At 33.2% G+C, this 20,346-nt stretch overlaps 2 protein-coding genes across 3 annotated transcripts; one reads left to right on the top strand and one right to left on the bottom strand.

Moving 5' to 3' along the window:
- The first annotated feature begins 1,328 nt into the window (after nt 1-1,328).
- LOC124411498 lies at nt 1,329-4,223 on the top strand. Its single transcript, XM_046890638.1, has 4 exons — nt 1,329-2,343; nt 2,978-3,262; nt 3,547-3,842; nt 3,936-4,223. The coding sequence occupies exons 1-4, from the start codon at nt 1,954-1,956 to the stop codon at nt 4,042-4,044; spliced, it is 1,080 nt and encodes a 359-aa protein (XP_046746594.1). The 5' UTR covers nt 1,329-1,953; the 3' UTR covers nt 4,045-4,223.
- Nucleotides 4,224-4,367: 144 nt separating this feature from the next.
- On the bottom strand, nt 4,368-7,063 carry LOC124411470. Of its 2 annotated transcripts, none has more exons than XM_046890583.1 (8): nt 6,866-7,063; nt 6,385-6,494; nt 6,101-6,287; nt 5,837-5,965; nt 5,574-5,759; nt 5,195-5,456; nt 4,874-4,956; nt 4,368-4,785 (listed from the first exon to the last, which is right to left on the bottom strand). In XM_046890583.1, the coding sequence occupies exons 1-7, from the start codon at nt 6,916-6,918 to the stop codon at nt 4,891-4,893; spliced, it is 993 nt and encodes a 330-aa protein (XP_046746539.1). In that variant the 5' UTR covers nt 6,919-7,063; the 3' UTR covers nt 4,368-4,785; nt 4,874-4,890. The 2 variants fall into 2 exon arrangements, with proteins under 2 accessions (XP_046746539.1, XP_046746538.1); XM_046890582.1 differs by having other exon boundaries at nt 4,370-4,785; nt 4,874-5,045.
- Nucleotides 7,064-20,346: the final 13,283 nt, after the last annotated feature.

Raw genomic sequence — 20,346 nt, 5'->3', positions numbered from 1 at the left:
GAAGCTATAAAACCGAGCCAAATACGTCATGAATTCGTCACGAGGTTAGGCAAGATCAGGAATACAAATCGACCTGTATCGCCGGTCTGCGAGTCCGTTAACATAATTTCCCATGATTTGGAAAATTTTTATATAACCGCGTGTCTAACTAGTTTCTAACCTTTTTCGAACTTGACTGAGATTATGTATTCAATATTTTATTTCAGACGACTTGCGTTAGCTATTTCTCAGCAAGCATAATGGTTCTGAAAATTTCGAAATTCATGTTTCCATCTCAAGTTTTCAGAACTAACTGTAACGTCGGGTATTTATGGGGTCAGATTTTATTGCCGCGAACTGATCTTGTGACTCGTATCAAAGCATTCGTGCCTCGATGGAATTTTGAACGGAAAACATTCGACCTCGGAATAAATATAATTTTACAAAGCAGTAATAACGGATACGCATGAGGCTGAAATTTGTAACGTTATTGTAATGATTCACGTTCCGGAAACCCCGTTATTTCATAATTTTAGTAATCTCTGAAAAGCAGTAAATTAAAATAATAAAACAATAAGCGATAATTCATATTTTCAGAATTTGGCCACTTCAAAGTCATTAAAAAATTGCAATATAGTAATTTTTGCCCCAATCTTTCGTTAGACTAACGTTAATAACTTCAGCCTTGTGGAAATTCTGTTTGAATTTTGAATAAAAAAAATTCTGGATCACAGAAACGTAGGAGACATGCTTTTTACACCGATGACTGCGTCGGTCTCGTGACAAGGTATCTCCACCGGGTCGCATGCGTATGAGAAACAAAGAAAAAGAATGACCATATGATCATAGAATTCTGTTTTCACAATGATTATAGACTTGAGTCCATGTGGGATACTCTGCCGTGACGGACACATGCCGGTATTCCTATGCACAACGATTGTTAATAAAGACGATTATTAGCCCCCATAGTTTGATCAGTTCCTTCCAACTCTCGTATAACGGCATACCGACTGGCCTGGTTAAAAAATTGTCCACGTATGTATGTATGCATGTACATGTATGTTGCAAAACATGGATACAAACGAGAAATATTCTTGTTTCATTGCAGCCGTTAACGATCCAAGATTCGGGATAAAAAAATCATTGACCATCCACTGAGTGATTTTTCCTCGCAATTAAATTTTACCAGTCAATAGATTTGTTCCCTCTGTTTCCCGGTCGATGCTGTCTATGATAATTCAAGCAAGAATATAGTGAAAAAAATTCAAACTCTCTCGTTCGAATTTACAATAGCTTAACCACTAATTGGCTCCAACTAAATTGAAAGGTACAATTTCGTTTCATTCTCTTTGCAATGGGTAAAAAAGTCTCTGACATATATTCACAACAATAGCCGATCGCGGAATTGTTATGCAATGAATCAGACCGAGAATTAGGGCCAACTTTTTTATCATTGGATTTCAGTCTTTCTTTCCTTTTTCTTCTTCTTAAAACATTCAATTTCGAGCACCCAACGACACACATTGCCCGATGCGGAGGTTGAATGTGGATCAGGGCATCGATATATGCTTTATCCATGCTTATTTCCTCCCCGAAGAGTGCCCCAGGCGCTTAGCCTGAAGTGAACTGCTAAAACGAGGTGGGGAACTGGTTGACCGTAGGAACTTGCTTGAGGAATACACAACATCATCAAGTTCCTAGTTCACTGCCACTATCGCCACATGGTCTGAGCAGAAACGGATATGCGAAATTAGTATCGAACATGAGTTGTGTCGGCGTTAAATTAAATGGTGATAAATATCACGTCGATGACGATGAGGTAGTGCAAGTTTTTTCGGTGATATGAATTTGACAATTAATCGATAATTGTGACAACCAATAAAACTGTTGCGAATTGTAGTACCAAACCACGAATAAATAAATTGTTAAACAGCGGACTGTTCTTTCATATTGCGTTCTAAACAAGTGTTGAAAATGATCCGCATTTCGGGGATAATTTTCATAATGCTGGGCTCGATATTACAAAAGGGAATTACGGTTCGTGCGCAATTTTCGAGCACCGAATCCAGTGCGGAATATCTTTTCAATGTGATGAATCAGCTCCAGGAGCACAATAGACCATCGCCTGTAAGCGTGGATAGAACAACTGGTCCTGGAAGCGATTTCAATTACTTTAATAACAATGGGCTGCAGCCGAACTCTAACAATCAGCAATTACCAAAGGAGATTCTGCAGACGCAGAAGCCGGCGGTTTATGACTACCATCGATATGCTAATAATCAGAAAAAAAAAGTTCTACCCGATCTCTCAGTCACGATGAACGATGATCAACCATTTGCCGAATCTATTTCACCCTATTACCAGGTTTGATAATCTGTAGTATAGTTTAAATTAGTTTGAAGTTTGCGGCAAGACAAAACGCTGAAATAAACATACTGGACGATAGAATTATTACTGTTTTCACGGGAAAAATTAAACTCCCAGTAAATGTTGCCGATTTTTTAATTAAAGACTTCCGATCTTGTGATGAACTTTTTTTGTAGCTTCTTCAACGTACAAAGAACCTTAAGAGGATGCTATAGTCAGTCTTTACCGACAGAGTAAATTGTCACTGTTTTTGTTTTACAGCGCAATTCTACGTGCAGTACTAAATAAGAAAATTAAAAGAAGTTTTATTTTGCACAACAACGATGCCAAAAATGTATTCCTGTAATTGAATTACCACTTGTCGTAGGAATACATGTCGTGGGCTTATGCTCGCATAAACTAACAAAGTTTTTCGATATTTTTGTTTGGCATTGTAGGTAGAACTGTACTGACCACAGCATTTCTACATCTGTGTTTTGTAAGTTTCTATAATAGTAAAAAACAGCGACATTTTACTCTGGCGGTAAATACTGACTATAGCATCCTCTTAAACGTGTACAAAAAACATTTTTTTGTTTTATTTTACGATCACGAATAATTTTCTACCTGGTTATTTTTCTATCTCACTCAGGTTCCGGCTCCTCAAACAATTTTGAAGCCCGTTCAAATCGTCAAAGAACCGGCTCCGCTTGGCTTGACACGCAAAGATCTCGCAATACTCTACAATAAGGCGTTACAGCAGGGTTCTCCACTGAGTTTATCGTTGGTACAAAATTCATTGCCTCCTGGGCAGGTGCCTCAAATTATTGGCAATCAACTTAGGCTAAATTCCGGCCCACCTGGATATTACTACTATTTTTATCCGCTGAAAAGTTTCATGAATGAGCTACAAATCAATCAGGGCTACAATGCAATTGTAAGTTATAAAATTGACTAGTTTCATCCCACACAGCGCAAAACTTAAAGTCGCGAAAAGACGTCAAAATAATGTTTTATTCTCCGTTTACATTCCAATAGACATCTTCATGTCTAAAAAATGTCCTTGATGCCCCATAGACGTCAGAAAATGGTGCATAAGACATCCTTTACACGTCTTTTTGACAACTTCAGGTTTTGTGCTGTTTGGGATCTATGTGCTTAACGTGCTTTGAATCTATATATGGTGATTTACAGTATTATAAATAAAAAAGTAATTTTCAGCATCACAATGTTAAACCGCAACATGCAGACTTAACTGCAGCATCGTCGGAGAAACAAGTGGCGAATCCACTGTTCATGGCTATCAGTGGCTTCATAGGAATGGCGTTGATCTTCATGGCATCTGTTCTGTTTTTACCAAAAATTGAAAATTTCGCGTCAAGGAATTCTTCAAATGAATATTTCCAGCTTAGTAAGGTTGCTTGGGATGCGATCGAAGGTCGCGATTGTTCGGAAAGGTTCGCTTGCGAATTGAACAAATTTGTGATAAACAATAAGTTCTCCAAAAGAACTCGAAGGTGAGTTTGAATCGAAATATTTCACATCAATTACACGATGTACGTGGTAAGCATGACTCATCAAATTAAAAATGATTTTTCACGAAATTTTAGGTTTCTAGAAAATGTAGTTCCAAACAACCTCAGAAGACAAATGATCAAAATGCGAAAATCGACGAAAAAACGACCAGAGTGTAGATTAATAACGTGTAAATGTGATTAGCCTCAGTTTCTCCAGCCAGAAACCATATCTAGAAATTGAGTTTCTATCTGGTTTCCCGAATTAGTTCAATAATATTTATTGCATTAAATTATTAAGTTATTTATACGTTTATTTATTTACTTAATTATAGAAAAAACTTATCTTTAAGATGAGAATGGAAGAGTAATTTAAGGTGAAATTGAAACAGCGTGCGAAAACTGACCTCTTTTGAATTACCTACCTACGATACTATTTACGGTACGTATAAGTTTCCAAGATTTACGATTTGGTGAATTCAAATGTTTCAAAACCATATAATACCAATTCAAAATGTATATAATGTAATATAAATTATTTTCTTATTGTTTTCGATTTTCAAAACCGAGTCTTGCCAATTGTCTACAAATTCTTATATTCCGGCCTTTCAGTCTTTTTATGTAAATGTATAATTTCATATCAGGCACAATTGTAAGGCTGTACGTGTGATATAACATACAATAAAAACAAGGTACATTAAATCAGATACTCCTGTCTCCAGTTGCTAGTCTACAACATAAAACATGTCGCGACTTGAAGGGTAGCCCTGTTGCTTTGAAATTATGTACAAATTTGAATTGTAAATTCATGAATGAATCATTGATACGTTTGTGCCGATAATTCAGCCATCTTTTAGATGCCTGCTACTCCTTGAACTGTCCAACCTCAGTTCTTCCGATTCTCGTGACTCTTGCTGCCGTCGTATCGCCAGCCTTCTTGAAAAGCCTGTAATGCCAATGTGTCTAAACAATTTTTCACTGTTGCAATTTTATTGATTGAGCGTAAAAAAAAGGCAAAAAGTGAAAATACTCACGAACAGGTTTTTTCAATTCATGCAAAGATTCCAACTGATATTCGATTCGTTTGAGAGTTTTGGAATTTTCCAATTGTTCGTCTCTGTACAGACAGGAAGTAAAAATCAAAGTGACTATGCAAAATGTTAAAACAATCTTGCGAAATATCCACGTAATGTGGGAGAGTTCAATCTGTAAGTCCAGAACAATTCTTAATCAATTTTAAACATGATACACAAATAATGAAACCCTATAAATATCAAAGTGTTTAAAAGTGATTAATTTTGATAGTTCTCATCATGTCTATACCACGACGATCACATATCCGAAGAGATTATTACCTTGGCATCATCTGAATTCCCCTTGTTGTAATATTGTACTAACATTCGTTCCACAACAACATTCAAGCTCAGTGCAACAAACACGGTAATCCTGGCATCAGCAGTTCTTTTAGAAGATGTAAATAACCCGCATAAAATACAGCCAACTGTGTAAAATATTATAGACTGAAACCACGAAACTTCGCCAACAATCCAATTTTGAAAAACATGAACGTGGGAGAAGATTTGGTGCAAGAGTTCTCTCTGTTCACTTGCATTTTCTCTGGAAGAATTTTTTACGACTTAAGAACACAGAAAAAAATAAACACATTTCATGCTAATAAATACTTAATTTTAGTCAATTTTAGATAGAACAAAAAAGTAAAATAACTAAACTTACCTGAAATCCGATACCATACTGTTAACAGTTTCAGCCGATGACTTTATAACGGTGCCTAATTGTTGTCCGTGATGCAGAAGTTCATTTTGCAGCATTAATCCTTCTCTTTGACTCTCCAGCATGGCGCTTTGCATTGCTGAAGCTTCGAGCAGTTGTTGATTCATGCGTGACGAGGCGCGATACAACCTGTGTGATAATTTCAAATCGACTGATTAAGGTCGTTAACAGTAAAGCTCATCTAAAACTGATCGCTCAATACTCACTGCTTTATGGTTTGGTCAGTTTCAGATTGCCACACCTCTTGATTCAAAAAGTAGCAAATGTTTGTCGTCTGGGTAAAGAATGCGTTGTAAGCACCAAACGCTCGGTCAGACATATTGTGTATGCATTTTCTGTACAGAAAAAAAAATGGTGTTATTTTGTATCGTCAATGAATATGTAATAATAAAATTATGGAAATATTAACAGGAAAAGAGTTATCTCATGAAAATATTTTAGAGTAGAAAAAAGCATTGCTTATTATTGACCGTCGATCAGCCTCTTCGTCGTTGAGAAAGCAGTCATAAGTGACATGACCAGAGTCTTCGAGAAAACAATTAGTCAATCGTAGTGCAAGCAGAGAATGTTCTCTGTCATTTAAATTGTCGCAGCTAGCTTTAATGTCCTTAAGCGCATCGTGCCAGCATTTTCCATGTTGCGGTAAAGTTGATTTAGCTGAACAGTAAACAAAATTCACAAGTTATTCAGATTCATGAGTCAACAAAAAAGAATTCTGACCCAGGCATTCCTTAGAAAATAATTAGATAATCACCTTTTATTAAGAGATATTCTTTTTCGCCAATCTCTTTCAGCGCCAGGCCAGCATCGAATGCGATGCTTCGTGAAGCGACATAAAATACAAGCATCATTTCCCAGATCATTCTAAATTTGAATAAATATTAGGAATGGTGATGGCGAGATGGCAAGAGTGGCTTTGATACATGCAATATAAACGAGGACAAAAGTGGAAAAAGTAAAATATGAAAATCAAAACACAATTAATGAATGGAATATAAATTACGATACGATTGTAGGTTATGTTCTGTACTTAATCTGTTATCGTTGCAAAGTGGCTCTGAGCTTAGTGCATTGTTAAAAATCGACGAAAAAAATTCATTGATACTATCGTTACTATAAAAATAATTATTTGATAGCTGTTAGCTGCCACAGTAGACGTTCGCTGAACGTAAACAAACCAGTTTGTAGCTGTCAACCGTTACAGAAAATGCGATGATTTGATGTAAAACAATTACCTGATTAGTAGCAAAATTTTATCTACGATATTCAACTTGCAAAAATCATGCATTCCAGCACAAAACCATCTCCGGTAATCATTTTAACCACAAAATGACAGCGTTACGAAATGCGAGAAAAGTTCGTTGCAATCGAACGCCGTAATTCAAATGTAGCTGTGCTCGATTCTGATTGGCCAAGGACTGTGGTTAATTCCATGCTAAATAATTTACACACACGAGAAGTAGCGCCATCACAACATCGCCGGCGAACAAACAAAGCGTTATAAATATTATTCTGGATCGCGCGTAGTTTTGAAACAATCTAATTCGAAATTAATAATCTCACCGGAAAGAATCGCGTAATTTACTCCAGATTTGCGCGTCTTCAATTTGAAACTTAGTCAGCGATCGATTAACAGATAAAAGTTACTCGGAGATGATGAAAGCTTGATTTGCAGACATAAGGGAACATTATGAATTGCATCAACGTCCAAAACCGTTAAAACAAAAATTTCAAAAATGGAACAAAAAAACAAAATCATTGTTAGCGTATTGAGCGATTCCTGTTCCAGGTAGTATCGGTATTATGCCGTATCACGTATTATGACTCGGTTTACGTATGTACCTATATTAAGAAATAATCCAGGAACCGTTAAGGCCGTAAAAACGTTTCGAATGAGTAATAGGGTTTGATACTAAGTCCCTGAATGTTTCCGGAAAATAAAAAATTCGTCATCGATAGAGCGAGAAGTAGAAGCTTTATGCGGATTAGGGTAATGTAATTGTTTAGAAAAGTCTAACAAGACTCATCGAGCGGATTTATCAGTGATACGTGAACACTCTATATGGATTCAGCTGTATCAATGCGATAAGTGGATAATCGCATATACCTTGACTAAATAATAACGCGCGAAGAAAAAACTAAAAATGATCGATATCTGAAGGTTGGTCGGTGTAGCAAATCGTTGACGTAAAACGACAAAAATTTATTTTCAAATTTATTTTCAGATACGAAACTGATTCGTTTCATGCTATGCGATGCTTGATAGAAAAATCACGTCTCGAATCGGTGACCCTCTATATACCTACGTATGTTTACAAAAAAGGAAAAAGAAGAAGAAGAAAGAGAAGAAAGAACACGACCACTTCAAAATAGAATGGGGACAAAGAAGGAAATTTCAGACCGTGGTTAAGAGACGAGGGAGTTCCATTGGATGAATAGTAGTATAGGACAATGCGTTTGCTATCGTATCCGATCCAAAACATTCGTCCAACCCTGTATAAAAATGAGGCGATGATACCGTATAAGTACATATATACATATATGTATAGGTTAATGTGTTGCACTGGAAGCTCTGAAAGAATTCGTTGAGTTTAACTAGCGAACGAATTGAATTGAGTGAAGAATTGTTGTTACCCGACGATTATCGTTTCTATCATACAGTAATTACTGATGCAGACTTGTATGTTATGAGCTCAATAAGTGATTTACGAACGCATTTCAAATCGTTCGTCTTTCATTCGAACAAACAATCAATCAATTGTTTCGAATTGAATTGAACCCAATCGCGGCTCTCATTTCGAATTGTTATCCACCCCGCGGTTACGGTGTATGTCCAAGTGCTTACAGGCATTGTAAGCACCTATCGAGTAATTCTGAAGGACAGCTACCGCATGCACTTTGGAGTTCCCACCCCGAGACTCGGGTCTCTGGCAAAAGGCCAATTAACTTGCCATTGAATTTCTACCTCTCGAAATAAATTGTCAGAGATGCACTGCAGAGAGAAGGAAGGAGGAAGGGAAAAGGACTCTGTAGACCGTGAAGAGTAAATACGATTAAACAAGACCACTTCCACTAATTAACCGATTGATCTACCAATCCCTTTATAAGATCGTTCTTCCTATTCTCTTTGATCGTTCTGTCGCGGCAATTGCAAATGACTTCGTCGAATACATCGTCACTATAAAAAACCGTTAAGTTAGGATTGATGACCACATTTTTTGTGCCAAAATTTGTCCTCTCATTTTCTGTGAAAAACTTGTTTTCGTGTAGATCATTAATTTCGGATTTGGCAAAATACCTCTTTATGCTTAATTCGTGTGTTATTCAAATAAATTGTATACTCTTGTTCTCCTTTATCCCCGTATCGATGCAGGTTACTATTTAAAAAAAGTCCAGAATAGTTCGGTTTTTTTGACTGATTGTAAAAAATCTCGACCTTGGGCCCAAAACGGTATATATGCAAAGAGGTCTTCAACCAGTTACTGAAGCATATGTTTTTAATTGATCTATTCGCACAGACCGAGCCAACAGATTAACGGTTATAATTTGAGATGACACTGTCCTGCACGCCTGGCCTGTTTGACGTCACTCGCGGAAGTGGGTAAAAATAACACCGCAACCCAGAAAAGCATTCAATGTCAGAAGCCCGAGGTAACGCTATAATCCAGCTGGATGATTTTACATTGAATGGCAATAATTTATCCATCGCCTCGAACGAAGATTCAATGGCAGAATGACATCGCTCATACTGCCCAGTATCAACTCTGACAGCAAATTTACTGATATTGTTAATATCTTACATATTTAGTCTGGAGATTCACTTTTATAAATTACATGGCAATGACGTTGCTATATCATTGACGCGAATAACATCGGTGGAGATTTTTTGTGCAATTTTTTCTCTACTCCTAACTCTTTATTCAAATAGTAGGGCGATTCAACCTTGACGTTCACTTTTCCGAGCTAATTAAGTTTTTTAACTCGTGAAAGTAGGAAACAGCCAAAGTCCGTGAATCATCAAACGGCCGTTATCGACGACTAAAATCGGTGAATCCTGTACCATTTTTGGAGCGACCTGCACTATTGGGATTGTCGCTTTGCAATGCGTCATCTGGTGGAAAAAAATCAAATTAATGCAACCAGGCTGACAGCCAATCATTGACCATGTTTTTTGCGTGTGGATAGTATAACCGGTCTATTACTAATTACATATCATTAATTTCTGTGACATGAGTAATTTTAAAGCTCAAGAATTACGATTTGCCTCCATTAAAGTCAAAAACTTAGGTTATGTGGTGATAAAATGGCGCTGAAAACGACGCTCTGACGTCATAAGGACGTTTTTCAATGGGTCGGGGATTCCCAGGGTGGTCGGGGCATAGCAGGTGTCTAAAAATGAAACTAACCAATTAAATGTTTCATGTTCGCGCCTGCGCCATCTATCACTAAGAGAACACAAGATGACGATCGTTTTAATGACGAGGTGTGTGTATAGTGTATAGTGTATATGTATAACCTACCACTCTTCCTTCAGCTTCGATTTCTTGGCCGGTTTCCAAGGGTCCTGTCTTCCGCTGGTTTCTAGCATGATTTAAATCAGCGACTACCACCGTTATACTTCAATTCCAATACATATATGTGCAATAAGTCAAGAGTGTAAACTACCTAAATCTAAGCAAGTACTAGTTCCCGAAAATTAACGTCTCCTAATTTTGAATTATAACGTATACAACGGATTATAAGTCTTAGTAGAAAAAAAGAAAATCACCTAAAACTTCGTATTCGTATATATGCATGTTCGAAGACGAATCTAAAAAAAAATGGCTTGGTGTAACCGCATAAGGTTATACGGGTCACTCGAGTTTTTTGTAGAAGATAAAAAAAAAAAAAAAAGAAGAAGAAAAACGAAAAAAAAGAAAGCCAGACACGAAGGCGAAGAAACTGTTTTAAGCAGCGTTTATTCAAGTTTATTCCTTATATTCACCTGCGCGTCAAGACAGACATTTTATATATATATATGTACCTATATCGTTTTTCCCCCTTATCTTCTCATCATATCTCGAAGAACGAAAAATATATAAATTTGACAATATTATAAAATCCGCAATGAAATTTTTAATTTCATATTTTTTAGTTAAATTCAACAATTTTCATTGAACCTCATTATTCGTTTTAATTCACATTCTCTTCTTTAAGACTACACGAGTTATGCTATAATAATAATGATAATAATAATAATAATAACAACAACAATAATCTCGGTAGTATCGAAATCATTGAAATTGTGTTCACGATATTCGAATCAGAAGTATATTGCGCAATATACGAAGAATTTAGAGAATCAAAAGAAAAGAAAGGAAGAAAAACTAACATAATATCTGCAGGACGTACTGAAATATTATGCGAATTCGTTAAATTATACATATAATGTATATGTAAATATTTATATATATATATTTATTATATTGTTATGTACGATTAAAGAGATCAAACATTTTAGCATTGTCGCTTAAACAATATTATATAAATGTAAACCTAGATACTTATTAAATAAATTATACATATATGCAAAATATATAGTGTGTATAATAATAATAGAGCATAGTGTATTCCGTTGTAAAATTATTATACGTACGCGATATATACTATAGGGTAAGTATATATCTATCAGACTGTATCAAAAAAATTGACTATTTTTTTTTTTAATGGTATACTGAAAATATTGTTCAAGGTGACGAAAAAGAAATACCATAAAAATTTCAGATTTTAATATTGATATTTAGAGGTGCCTCATCGCGATTTTCTACTTTCCATAAGAATAACATGGCAAAAATGTTTCTTGTTCCTTGCGATTTTTATAACTAGATAACGACGCGTCGTACAGAAAATTCATAAACATGTTTTTGTAGGAAATTGAACGTTCTACGAAAAAGGTCTCTTGTCATTTTACGATAAATCTACTCCTTCAAAAGTTATTTGAGGTCCTTTGCTGATGTTTAACAATATTTTCAGTATACCATAAAAAAAAAAAATAGTCAATTTTTTTGATACAGTCTAATATCTATACTGTAAAAAACGCCACTGCACCCAACGATCTTATAAAATTGATTTTTTTTTTCTATCCAATTATAATCATCCATTTCTCAAGTCCATACCGCAAACCGTTGCTTCTCTCTTCAATATTTTTTTCTACATTGCGAAATTGCAAATTTTTCGACAAAATCCGTTCATCTTCCCGCCGTATTTGCACATAATAATAACAACAACAATAATAATCACAATAATAATAATAATAATCACAATAATAATAATAATAATAATGTTCAGATTCACTCTATTATTGATTTATTTAATTATTTAAATATTTATATCTTTCTTGCTACATTTAAGGAACGATAATTATCAAAAGAAATTTACCTATATTTTCAGCAGTTAAAAAACTCGGGGGCGGGGAGGGGGGGGGGGGAGAGGGACAAAGTTAAAACAAAAATGTAGAATGAGCAAATAAATTTCTGAGCATTTGAAAACGGTTGTAGAAACCACTCCAGCCTTCGTTGCAGCATAAAAATAGTATGGAAAATATTGCAAGGAAACGGAAGATGAAAATAGAAACATGTATAAAAACTTATCGCTGGGTCGCAGTGGCGGCAATTCAGTGAGTAATGAAAAATATTGATAAAAATTTTAAATTAAAAAAAAAAAAAAATATATATATATATATATATGTATATATGTTCATGTACGAAATTAATCTTAAAAATAGTAAAATTCTGTTCGTTTCTTATTTCTTTCATTCTTCCCTTTTTTTTTTTTTTTTTTTTTTTTTTTTTTTTTTTTTTTTTTTTTTTTTTTTTAACTCAAATTAAACGATACATATAAGTGGCATTATTACTGAAATATTAGGTGTTGAAAGCTTGTGAATGATTTGGGTAAAATGTATATATTTAATTATAATAGTACGCGGTTGAAAAATTTCTGACGAAGATGTGAAAATTGCGAAGTTTTGAGCCATTTCGTTGTCGTTTTTTTTTTTGAGAAAGGGGCGGATTAACGAATAAACAGAGAGAACGAAGAATTGAACAAAATAAGTAAAATGAACAAAATACGTAAGTCATTATCGTGATTAAAATATAATATACTGAATAACAATATGTATGTCACACACGTGTGTGTGAGTAAACATAATTTTGTCACGTGCTTCTCTTTCACTATTTATACTATAACTTGAGCTCCGTACGTTTGCATTCATATTAAGCGCGGCAAAAAAAAAAAAAAAAAGAGAGAGAAACGTAAAATAAAATCAGTATAATATGTATAAAATATATATATACATATATATACACACATATATATAGATATATACGTTTTGTATATTTGTTTTTGGCGAATTATGATCGCGTTATTTTAATTATGTGCGAGGAAATACGGAACACAAAAAAAAAAAGGAAAAAAAAAAAGGAAAATGGGAAGAAAAAAAAAATACCAAAGAACCGAGAAACGAGTGAGAAGATTATTATCCTAAAATGCACTGCTCGGTTGTTTGTGTTTGTTTTTTTTTCTTCTTCTTTCGTTTGTTTGATTTTTTTTTCTTTTTCCAACTTCATTTTACTTTTATTTGGTTGTTTATTTATTTATTTATCTTTTTTTCTATCAGTGAAATGATGCTCTGCGTTATATGTATGTATGTATGTATGTACATATACGTATTTAGGCATAATAATAAAATACATATATATATATATATATATATATATATATATAGTATATATATATATAAATATTCAGCTTTTAGAACCTTTATAACACAATTTGCGGTGTTATAAACGTAAATCGATTAATTTAAATAAATACATCGAGACATGATCGTGACTAAACAGCAATATATATATACATATATATATATATATATATATATATATATATATATAGATATATATATATATATATATATATATATACTATTATGTTCTACAAATTTTTTTTTCCTTCTCCTTCTTGTCTATAAATTGCAATTGTCATTATTTAATTATTATTTATTCGCTTTATTATTATTTACCTCAGTTACTATTACAATAATTACTTATCGTTTAATCAAATATTAATCACTATTATTATTATTGTTATTATTATTATTATTATTATTACTGTGGTTGTCGTTCTTATCGGTATTATCATTATTATCTGGCATTCAATTCGCATTCTTTTTCTTCAATATCTCCTTATTATTTAATTAAACGTTTTTTTCTCGTCCATTTTATAACCGTCTTCAGGCTACGCTACAGAACGTCGTGTATATATATATATATATATATATATATATATATATATATATATATATATATATATATATAATAGCAGCTTGACAACGCGTTTATTAATTATTATTAATTATTATATGTGTACAAAGTATTTCCATTGCTATGCGTATTTTTTATTAATAATTTTATATTTTACGTTACATAATACATAATATATATATATATGTGTATATACGTATATATGTCATTAGCGTCATCATTATCAGTATACACAGGGTGATTCAGAAATTTATTCGTCACGTTTGATCCATATTCATGAATCAAATAATTGGATCGAATAGGTTTCATTTTTTTTTTTTTTTTTTTCATCTTGTTTTAAATGGTTTCGTCCGCAATTCACGTCCATTATTCATTAAATAATAATTATTACCGGGACAATGTACAAGAAATTATTTATTTTTTTTTTTTAATTTATTCATTTATTTATTTTTTTTTTTTTCGAGATTCGGATAAGAAGAAATTGTTTTCTCTCAATGGTTTTCGCTTCGCTTTGTAAGAAGGAAAAAAAAAACCAACTTTTCAATATTCATGTTCATCGCAGTATCGTTATTATTATATACGTATAAAATTTTATATATTATGCTTGACGAATAAAGTATGAAATTCCCTGCGTTCAATTTGCATATATATATATATATATATATATATATATGGTATATATCCATATACGTTAAATTATTACGAAATATATCATACAAACGCTTACTATACGTATGCAATAATATTATACTAGAAATGTAATACAGTCTCACATCAGTTCAATTGTTTCTTGTATATTATATAATTATCTATATTATCAGTTGTTATTATTGTTGTTGTTGTTGTTGTTGTTGTTGTTGTTGTTGTTGCTGTCAATTTTAACGTTACCTTTTTAGTGATTAATTTGTCTCGTACAATAAGTATATTTAATATGTATGATAAGAGTAAATGTGTTGTGTTGCGTAAGAAAAGACACTTGAGTCCGATAATAAAAAAATTTTTTACAGCATCGATTCGTTACGTTCCTCTTGCGTATGCTTTGCTTTTTTTTTTTATTTATCTTCAACATTTATTGTTTTTCAAATTCCTTGATTACGGTATCCCATTATTTTACTTCATATACTCGGAATTTAACGGGTAGAAATGTATATAAAAAAGTTGCCGCGGAGATATTTGATGATTATATTATGTACTTATGACATTTATATAATAATATAGCATCATTATTATTATTATCATTATTGTTATTATTATTATTATTATCATCATTAAAATTTATACCCCGCAATTATCTCATAGGTATAGCGGTATATTTATACATTATAGATGTATATTATATATACATATAAATGTATATTTATTACACTTATTTAATGTTACAGGACCTATCAAATCTCTTTCGTATGTATATATGTGTAAGTAGGATATATTACGTAGTTGAACTGATTTAAGAATTCATGCCGTTTCTGATTCAATTTCCGATTTCCATTTTTTTCGTTTTTTTGTTTTTCAATCCTGCGATGATGAGGAAAAAAAAGAAAAAAAAAAAAAAAAACAAACGACTGTGAAGAATAAACATTTCTTACCACTGTAGCATTTTGACGACACACCATATGTATGTACATATAATACATAGTGAATTTCTAATTAATGCATGGCCCGTCGTCTACTAAAATTTAATGCGCACGTTTTCAATCCCAGCGCAACTGCTTACCAGGGTGACCAACTATCTATAACCTCAAAAATGTTTACTTCTGTGAATTGAGCACAACTGCCATAGATAAGTGTGAAAGTTTTTGAGGTTACGTACATCGCGGTGAACTGCCGTCTAAATTTACGACGGTTTGGCGTCCTGGCAAACAATCGCCCTCGGATCGTAGCGCGTCGCGTATAAAATTTTAACAGACGACGGACTATGCAGTTTTTAAAAATTTACTCTGTATATATGTACAGATGAGTAGCTAACGGTCGAATGGTCTGATGGGTATTTCCTAAAATTCCAGAGCATAAACGGTTGTTTTGTCAGGTTTACCAACCGTCATAAGTTCAGATAAAAGGTCACCGCGATGTATGTGACGTTAAAAATTTTCTACATCTGTCAGTTGCAGTTGTCAATGTTATTCAATCCCTGCGAATAAAAAAAAAATTCCTGGCGACATCCGTAATAAATGAACATGTTGACCGTTGAAACTGTTTTTGAAGATCGAACGGGGAACAACCGAAGTTGAGCACAACTGACACTGATAGGTGTCAATATTTTTTAGGTTACACACATCGCGCCGACTTGTCATCTGAACTTATGAGGGTTGGTCAACCTGACAAAACAACTGCTCTTGTTCTAGAATCTTAGCGCATGCGCGTAAGACCATTCGACCGTTAGGTACCCACTTTGTATACATATATGATATATATATATATATATATATATATATATACACACACACCGTATAATTAACCCCAAATGAAAGTTTTTGTTGACGAGTAATTTTTGTCGTTTCGTATTTCATTTTCAATGATTTTTTTTGTTGTTTTTTTGTTTTTATTGCTTCTGTGTCGCGAGCTCTACAGATAGCATGTATTTTATTATAAAATTAGGCGTGTATAAATGTGTTCACGTTTGTATATCCTGTATAATAATATTGAAAGTGCTTCCATCTTTTCCATAGAGTACGAGGGTGTGTATAACACTGATGCATACGGCTGGATTGGATTAAACACGGGTTATATAACATGATCCTCGAGTATCGATTTGCGGGGTGAGAGAAGAGTGAAATGGAGGGAAAAACGGGTAGAGAAGGAAGATAAAAAAAAAAGAAGAAATTCACGGTTACGAGTGTAATGAAAATTGAAATTTCTCTAGCATCGTCTTTCAACCGTCTTCACGTGTATACGTTGTATCATGAGAAAGCACGAGAGCATTAATTCCGTAATTTAAAATAAGGAAGAAAACACACGCGCACACGAAACGAATTAATATAAATGTACGTGTGAGACTAACGTTCAGTTTCTCGTTGGACTCGAATTCTGTTTTATGATAATTAACTCCGATGCACGATAGTTGTGGTCTATTCTAACCTTTTCTTCAACTTTTCGAATCGTTAACCATCCGCGAAAAACATTCGATAGGTTTTACTTCGCTGTTTTAAATCTGCTGCTTTCAATTGTTTTGCTGTTCTTTTTTTTCTTTCTTTTTCATGGAAACAAGCTTACGGTCGGACATATCGCAACAAAGACTCGAAGGTTGGTTAGACTGCGTTCCAATTCAGTGCTAAAATTTAGTTACGAACCTTATTTCAGCATTGCAGGGAAAAAAACCGAGAAGATAACGAAGACTGGCGATGAGAGAGAAACACGGTTAGGATAAGGATTCACTAAAAGCGAAGGAATTCGTGCGACAATGCCCCCCCCCCCCATGATTATACCACCTTAAATATTGTGATAATAAATTTAAAAAACAAAAAAAGGCTGACGTTAAACCAATATCACAATAATAAAGAACCACGTACGATTCGTGAAAACTGATTAAACGTAATTCATGCAACTATTCGTCAATTTCAAAAAGATGCTAAGAACACATGGGGGAGCAGTCTCGAAACAAAAAGAACAAAAAATAAAAACTTGTACCAAGCCACAGACTCGAAAGGAGATTATAAATGATAAGAAGAAAAAAAAAAAAAAAGAATGTTTAAAAACTCAACTTTTTTTCATATAAATAAAAGATAAAACTGAAAATCTGCCGAGTACATATTTACGATAAAAATGCATTACACATATATAAATATATATATATATATGTGTATAGTATAGGTTAACGCATGTATAAATAAAGTAAAAAACTAAACGATATTTCGTCTAATGGTTCACGTATAATTTTTATATAATACGATATGTGTGTGTGTGTGTGTGTGTGGGTGTGTAGATATTTCATGCTCAGAATTATCGTACCTTGATTTTCTATTTGTTTAAGGGTTATACAAACGTATCATGTATTTCTCTTTCTTATTAATCGTTTAATTTTCCGCGACAGAAATATTCGAACTGGTTTGTTATACATGCATACGTACATGGAATACAAAAGCGTAAAAACTCAACCGCATGCATATGTATCACGCAAATATTTTATATATATATATGTATGTATGTATGTATGTATGTATGTATGTATGTATGTATTACAATATAAATACATCTACTATTGCTAATCCTATTATATATCACTTCAACGAAACGACACGTACATATACATATATATATATTCGACTATTGCAGACCTGGACAATTATTCGTAAAAGCATCGTGCTAAGAACTTGCCCGCAATTTCGTTCCTAACTCATGTTCAAATTTGACATTATATGGTGTATGTATATAAAAAAAAAAAGAAGACTTTTTTTTAATGAATATTGGTTCTTTTTTTCTTTCTTTCTTTCTTTCTTTCTTTCTTTCGTTTTATAACAACAATCAGCACGCAACGATATTTCAAAAAGTCATTTATTGTAAATTATAAATTTCAAAATCGTTTCATTCCGTTTTCGTGAGGAGATGGGAATACAAGTTAAAAAAAAATAAATAAATAAAAAAAAAACAAGGATCAGCCTCTTGTCGATATTTTTACTACCATTTTTACACTACTTTTAAGACACAACCGCTACGTAGTGTTAAACTCTTATTAAATAATTATCGCGTATAAACCACCCATGTAATACATAATAGGTGGGCATATACCATGCGTGTATATATACATATGTGTGTGTTTGTCTTTAAATTCCATATCACAAAACAATTATTCCGTTCCGTATATCACGACGCTCACTTATTAATCAACCTCATCGTCTACATACGTATATATAATAATTACTTCTTCAACTATCTATGTCGGTACATATATATCTATACAATTATGTTTCGTCTCAATTTCTTTTTCTTCTTTCTCTCTTTTGTCGATTTTCGAACAATTTCACATCTCAAATATCGCTCACTCTTTTACCTTTTACAATTTAACCGCAATTTCTGAATTGTTTTCAGTTATTTCTGGGGGGTTTTTTTTTTCGCATGATTTTTTTTTTCTTTTTTTTTCTCTCACCGGAAATTAATATGAGTTTTCACTTCTTTATGAAACGACGTTATTATACATGTTCTCTTGTGGTCAAGTAATTCGGCAACCTGTTTTCAATGGTTATGTACATGGTTTTTTTCCCCGCATCTTTTTTTCACACTGCAAATCAATCCGAGAGATTGCAGTTTTTTTTTTTTGCCGTGTTTTTTTATTGGTTTTTTTTTTTTTTTGTGGTTGTTTTTTCGAAATTTTTTAACAACGATTTCGATTGCAAAACGTAATAAAAGCAAGTCGATCACGTAATTGGAAATTTTGGAGATTGTACGCACGTTAAAAATTATGTATATACCTATACGTATGTAACCACCGTTGTGATATCTGATCAAGAATATAACGGTAGATCTGGATACCTAAGTCGAAAGATTTTCAACTATAGGAAAATAAAAATTTTACTAAAAATTAGATCAGTTTAGGTTAGGTCAAGTTTCAATACATCGTCAAAGCGATTGTAAAAAGATGGAAAAATTTTCCCCTCAATGTTTAACACATTTAGAAATGAAACAATTAGAAAAAAATAATAAAAAGTGGGTAAAAGCTTTTCTCGTAATCTATCTATCTATCTATCTCTCTCTCTCACTCTTTCTCGCCCCCTTTCTCTCTTTCTCTCTCCTTCCGATTTCTAAATTCGAACTGTCATGGCGGACTAACGAGCCGCCCCACATGTAACAGTTTATCTATTTGTTCCGCGGACGTCTTCCTAGAGATGTATGTATTGTATTTGTATATATATATATATATATATATATATATATATATATACACACGAATAGTTATGTAGGTCAGAAGCTATCAGTCGGAACTAGCTCCTCCACCTGTGTCCAGACCATTCAATTATGCCGATTAGTAAACGAAAGAAAAGAAAGAAAAGTATGCGGCACATAAAATTTATAAGAAATAAGAATCGGGAACAGTGGAATCGGAATACAATTTGCTTACAGAATCCTGTAAGTAAGTTGTATTTAAAAATCGCCAATTATTATCGTTCCTTGAACTCTTAAACTCACTGCCTGCAGCAGTTCATCCTTATTTCATATTCCAATAATTACTCCCATCTTTCTTTCTCTTTCTCTCTCTCTTAGTTTCTTAGTCTCTTAGTCTCTTTCTTTGTCTCTTCTTCTTTCATTGCTTATAATGAAACTTAACGAGCGTCACGAGCATTGACGGTCTATTTTATTACGCCACTTTATATCCGCACTGTCAACCAGCGACAAAGTTTACTGCACTGAATTTAACGATACAATTGAGTTAAGACACCTGAATTTGTAGCGTCGTCATCACAACAGTTAAAAAATATCAACTATCAGGA

The sequence above is a fragment of the Diprion similis genome, chromosome 10 (assembly GCF_021155765.1).
Source record: "Diprion similis isolate iyDipSimi1 chromosome 10, iyDipSimi1.1, whole genome shotgun sequence".
In the NCBI taxonomy this organism is placed as follows: domain Eukaryota; kingdom Metazoa; phylum Arthropoda; class Insecta; order Hymenoptera; family Diprionidae; genus Diprion; species Diprion similis.
The sequence above is the reverse complement of the archived record's forward strand: the minus strand, read 5'-3'. Positions and strand labels throughout refer to the sequence as shown.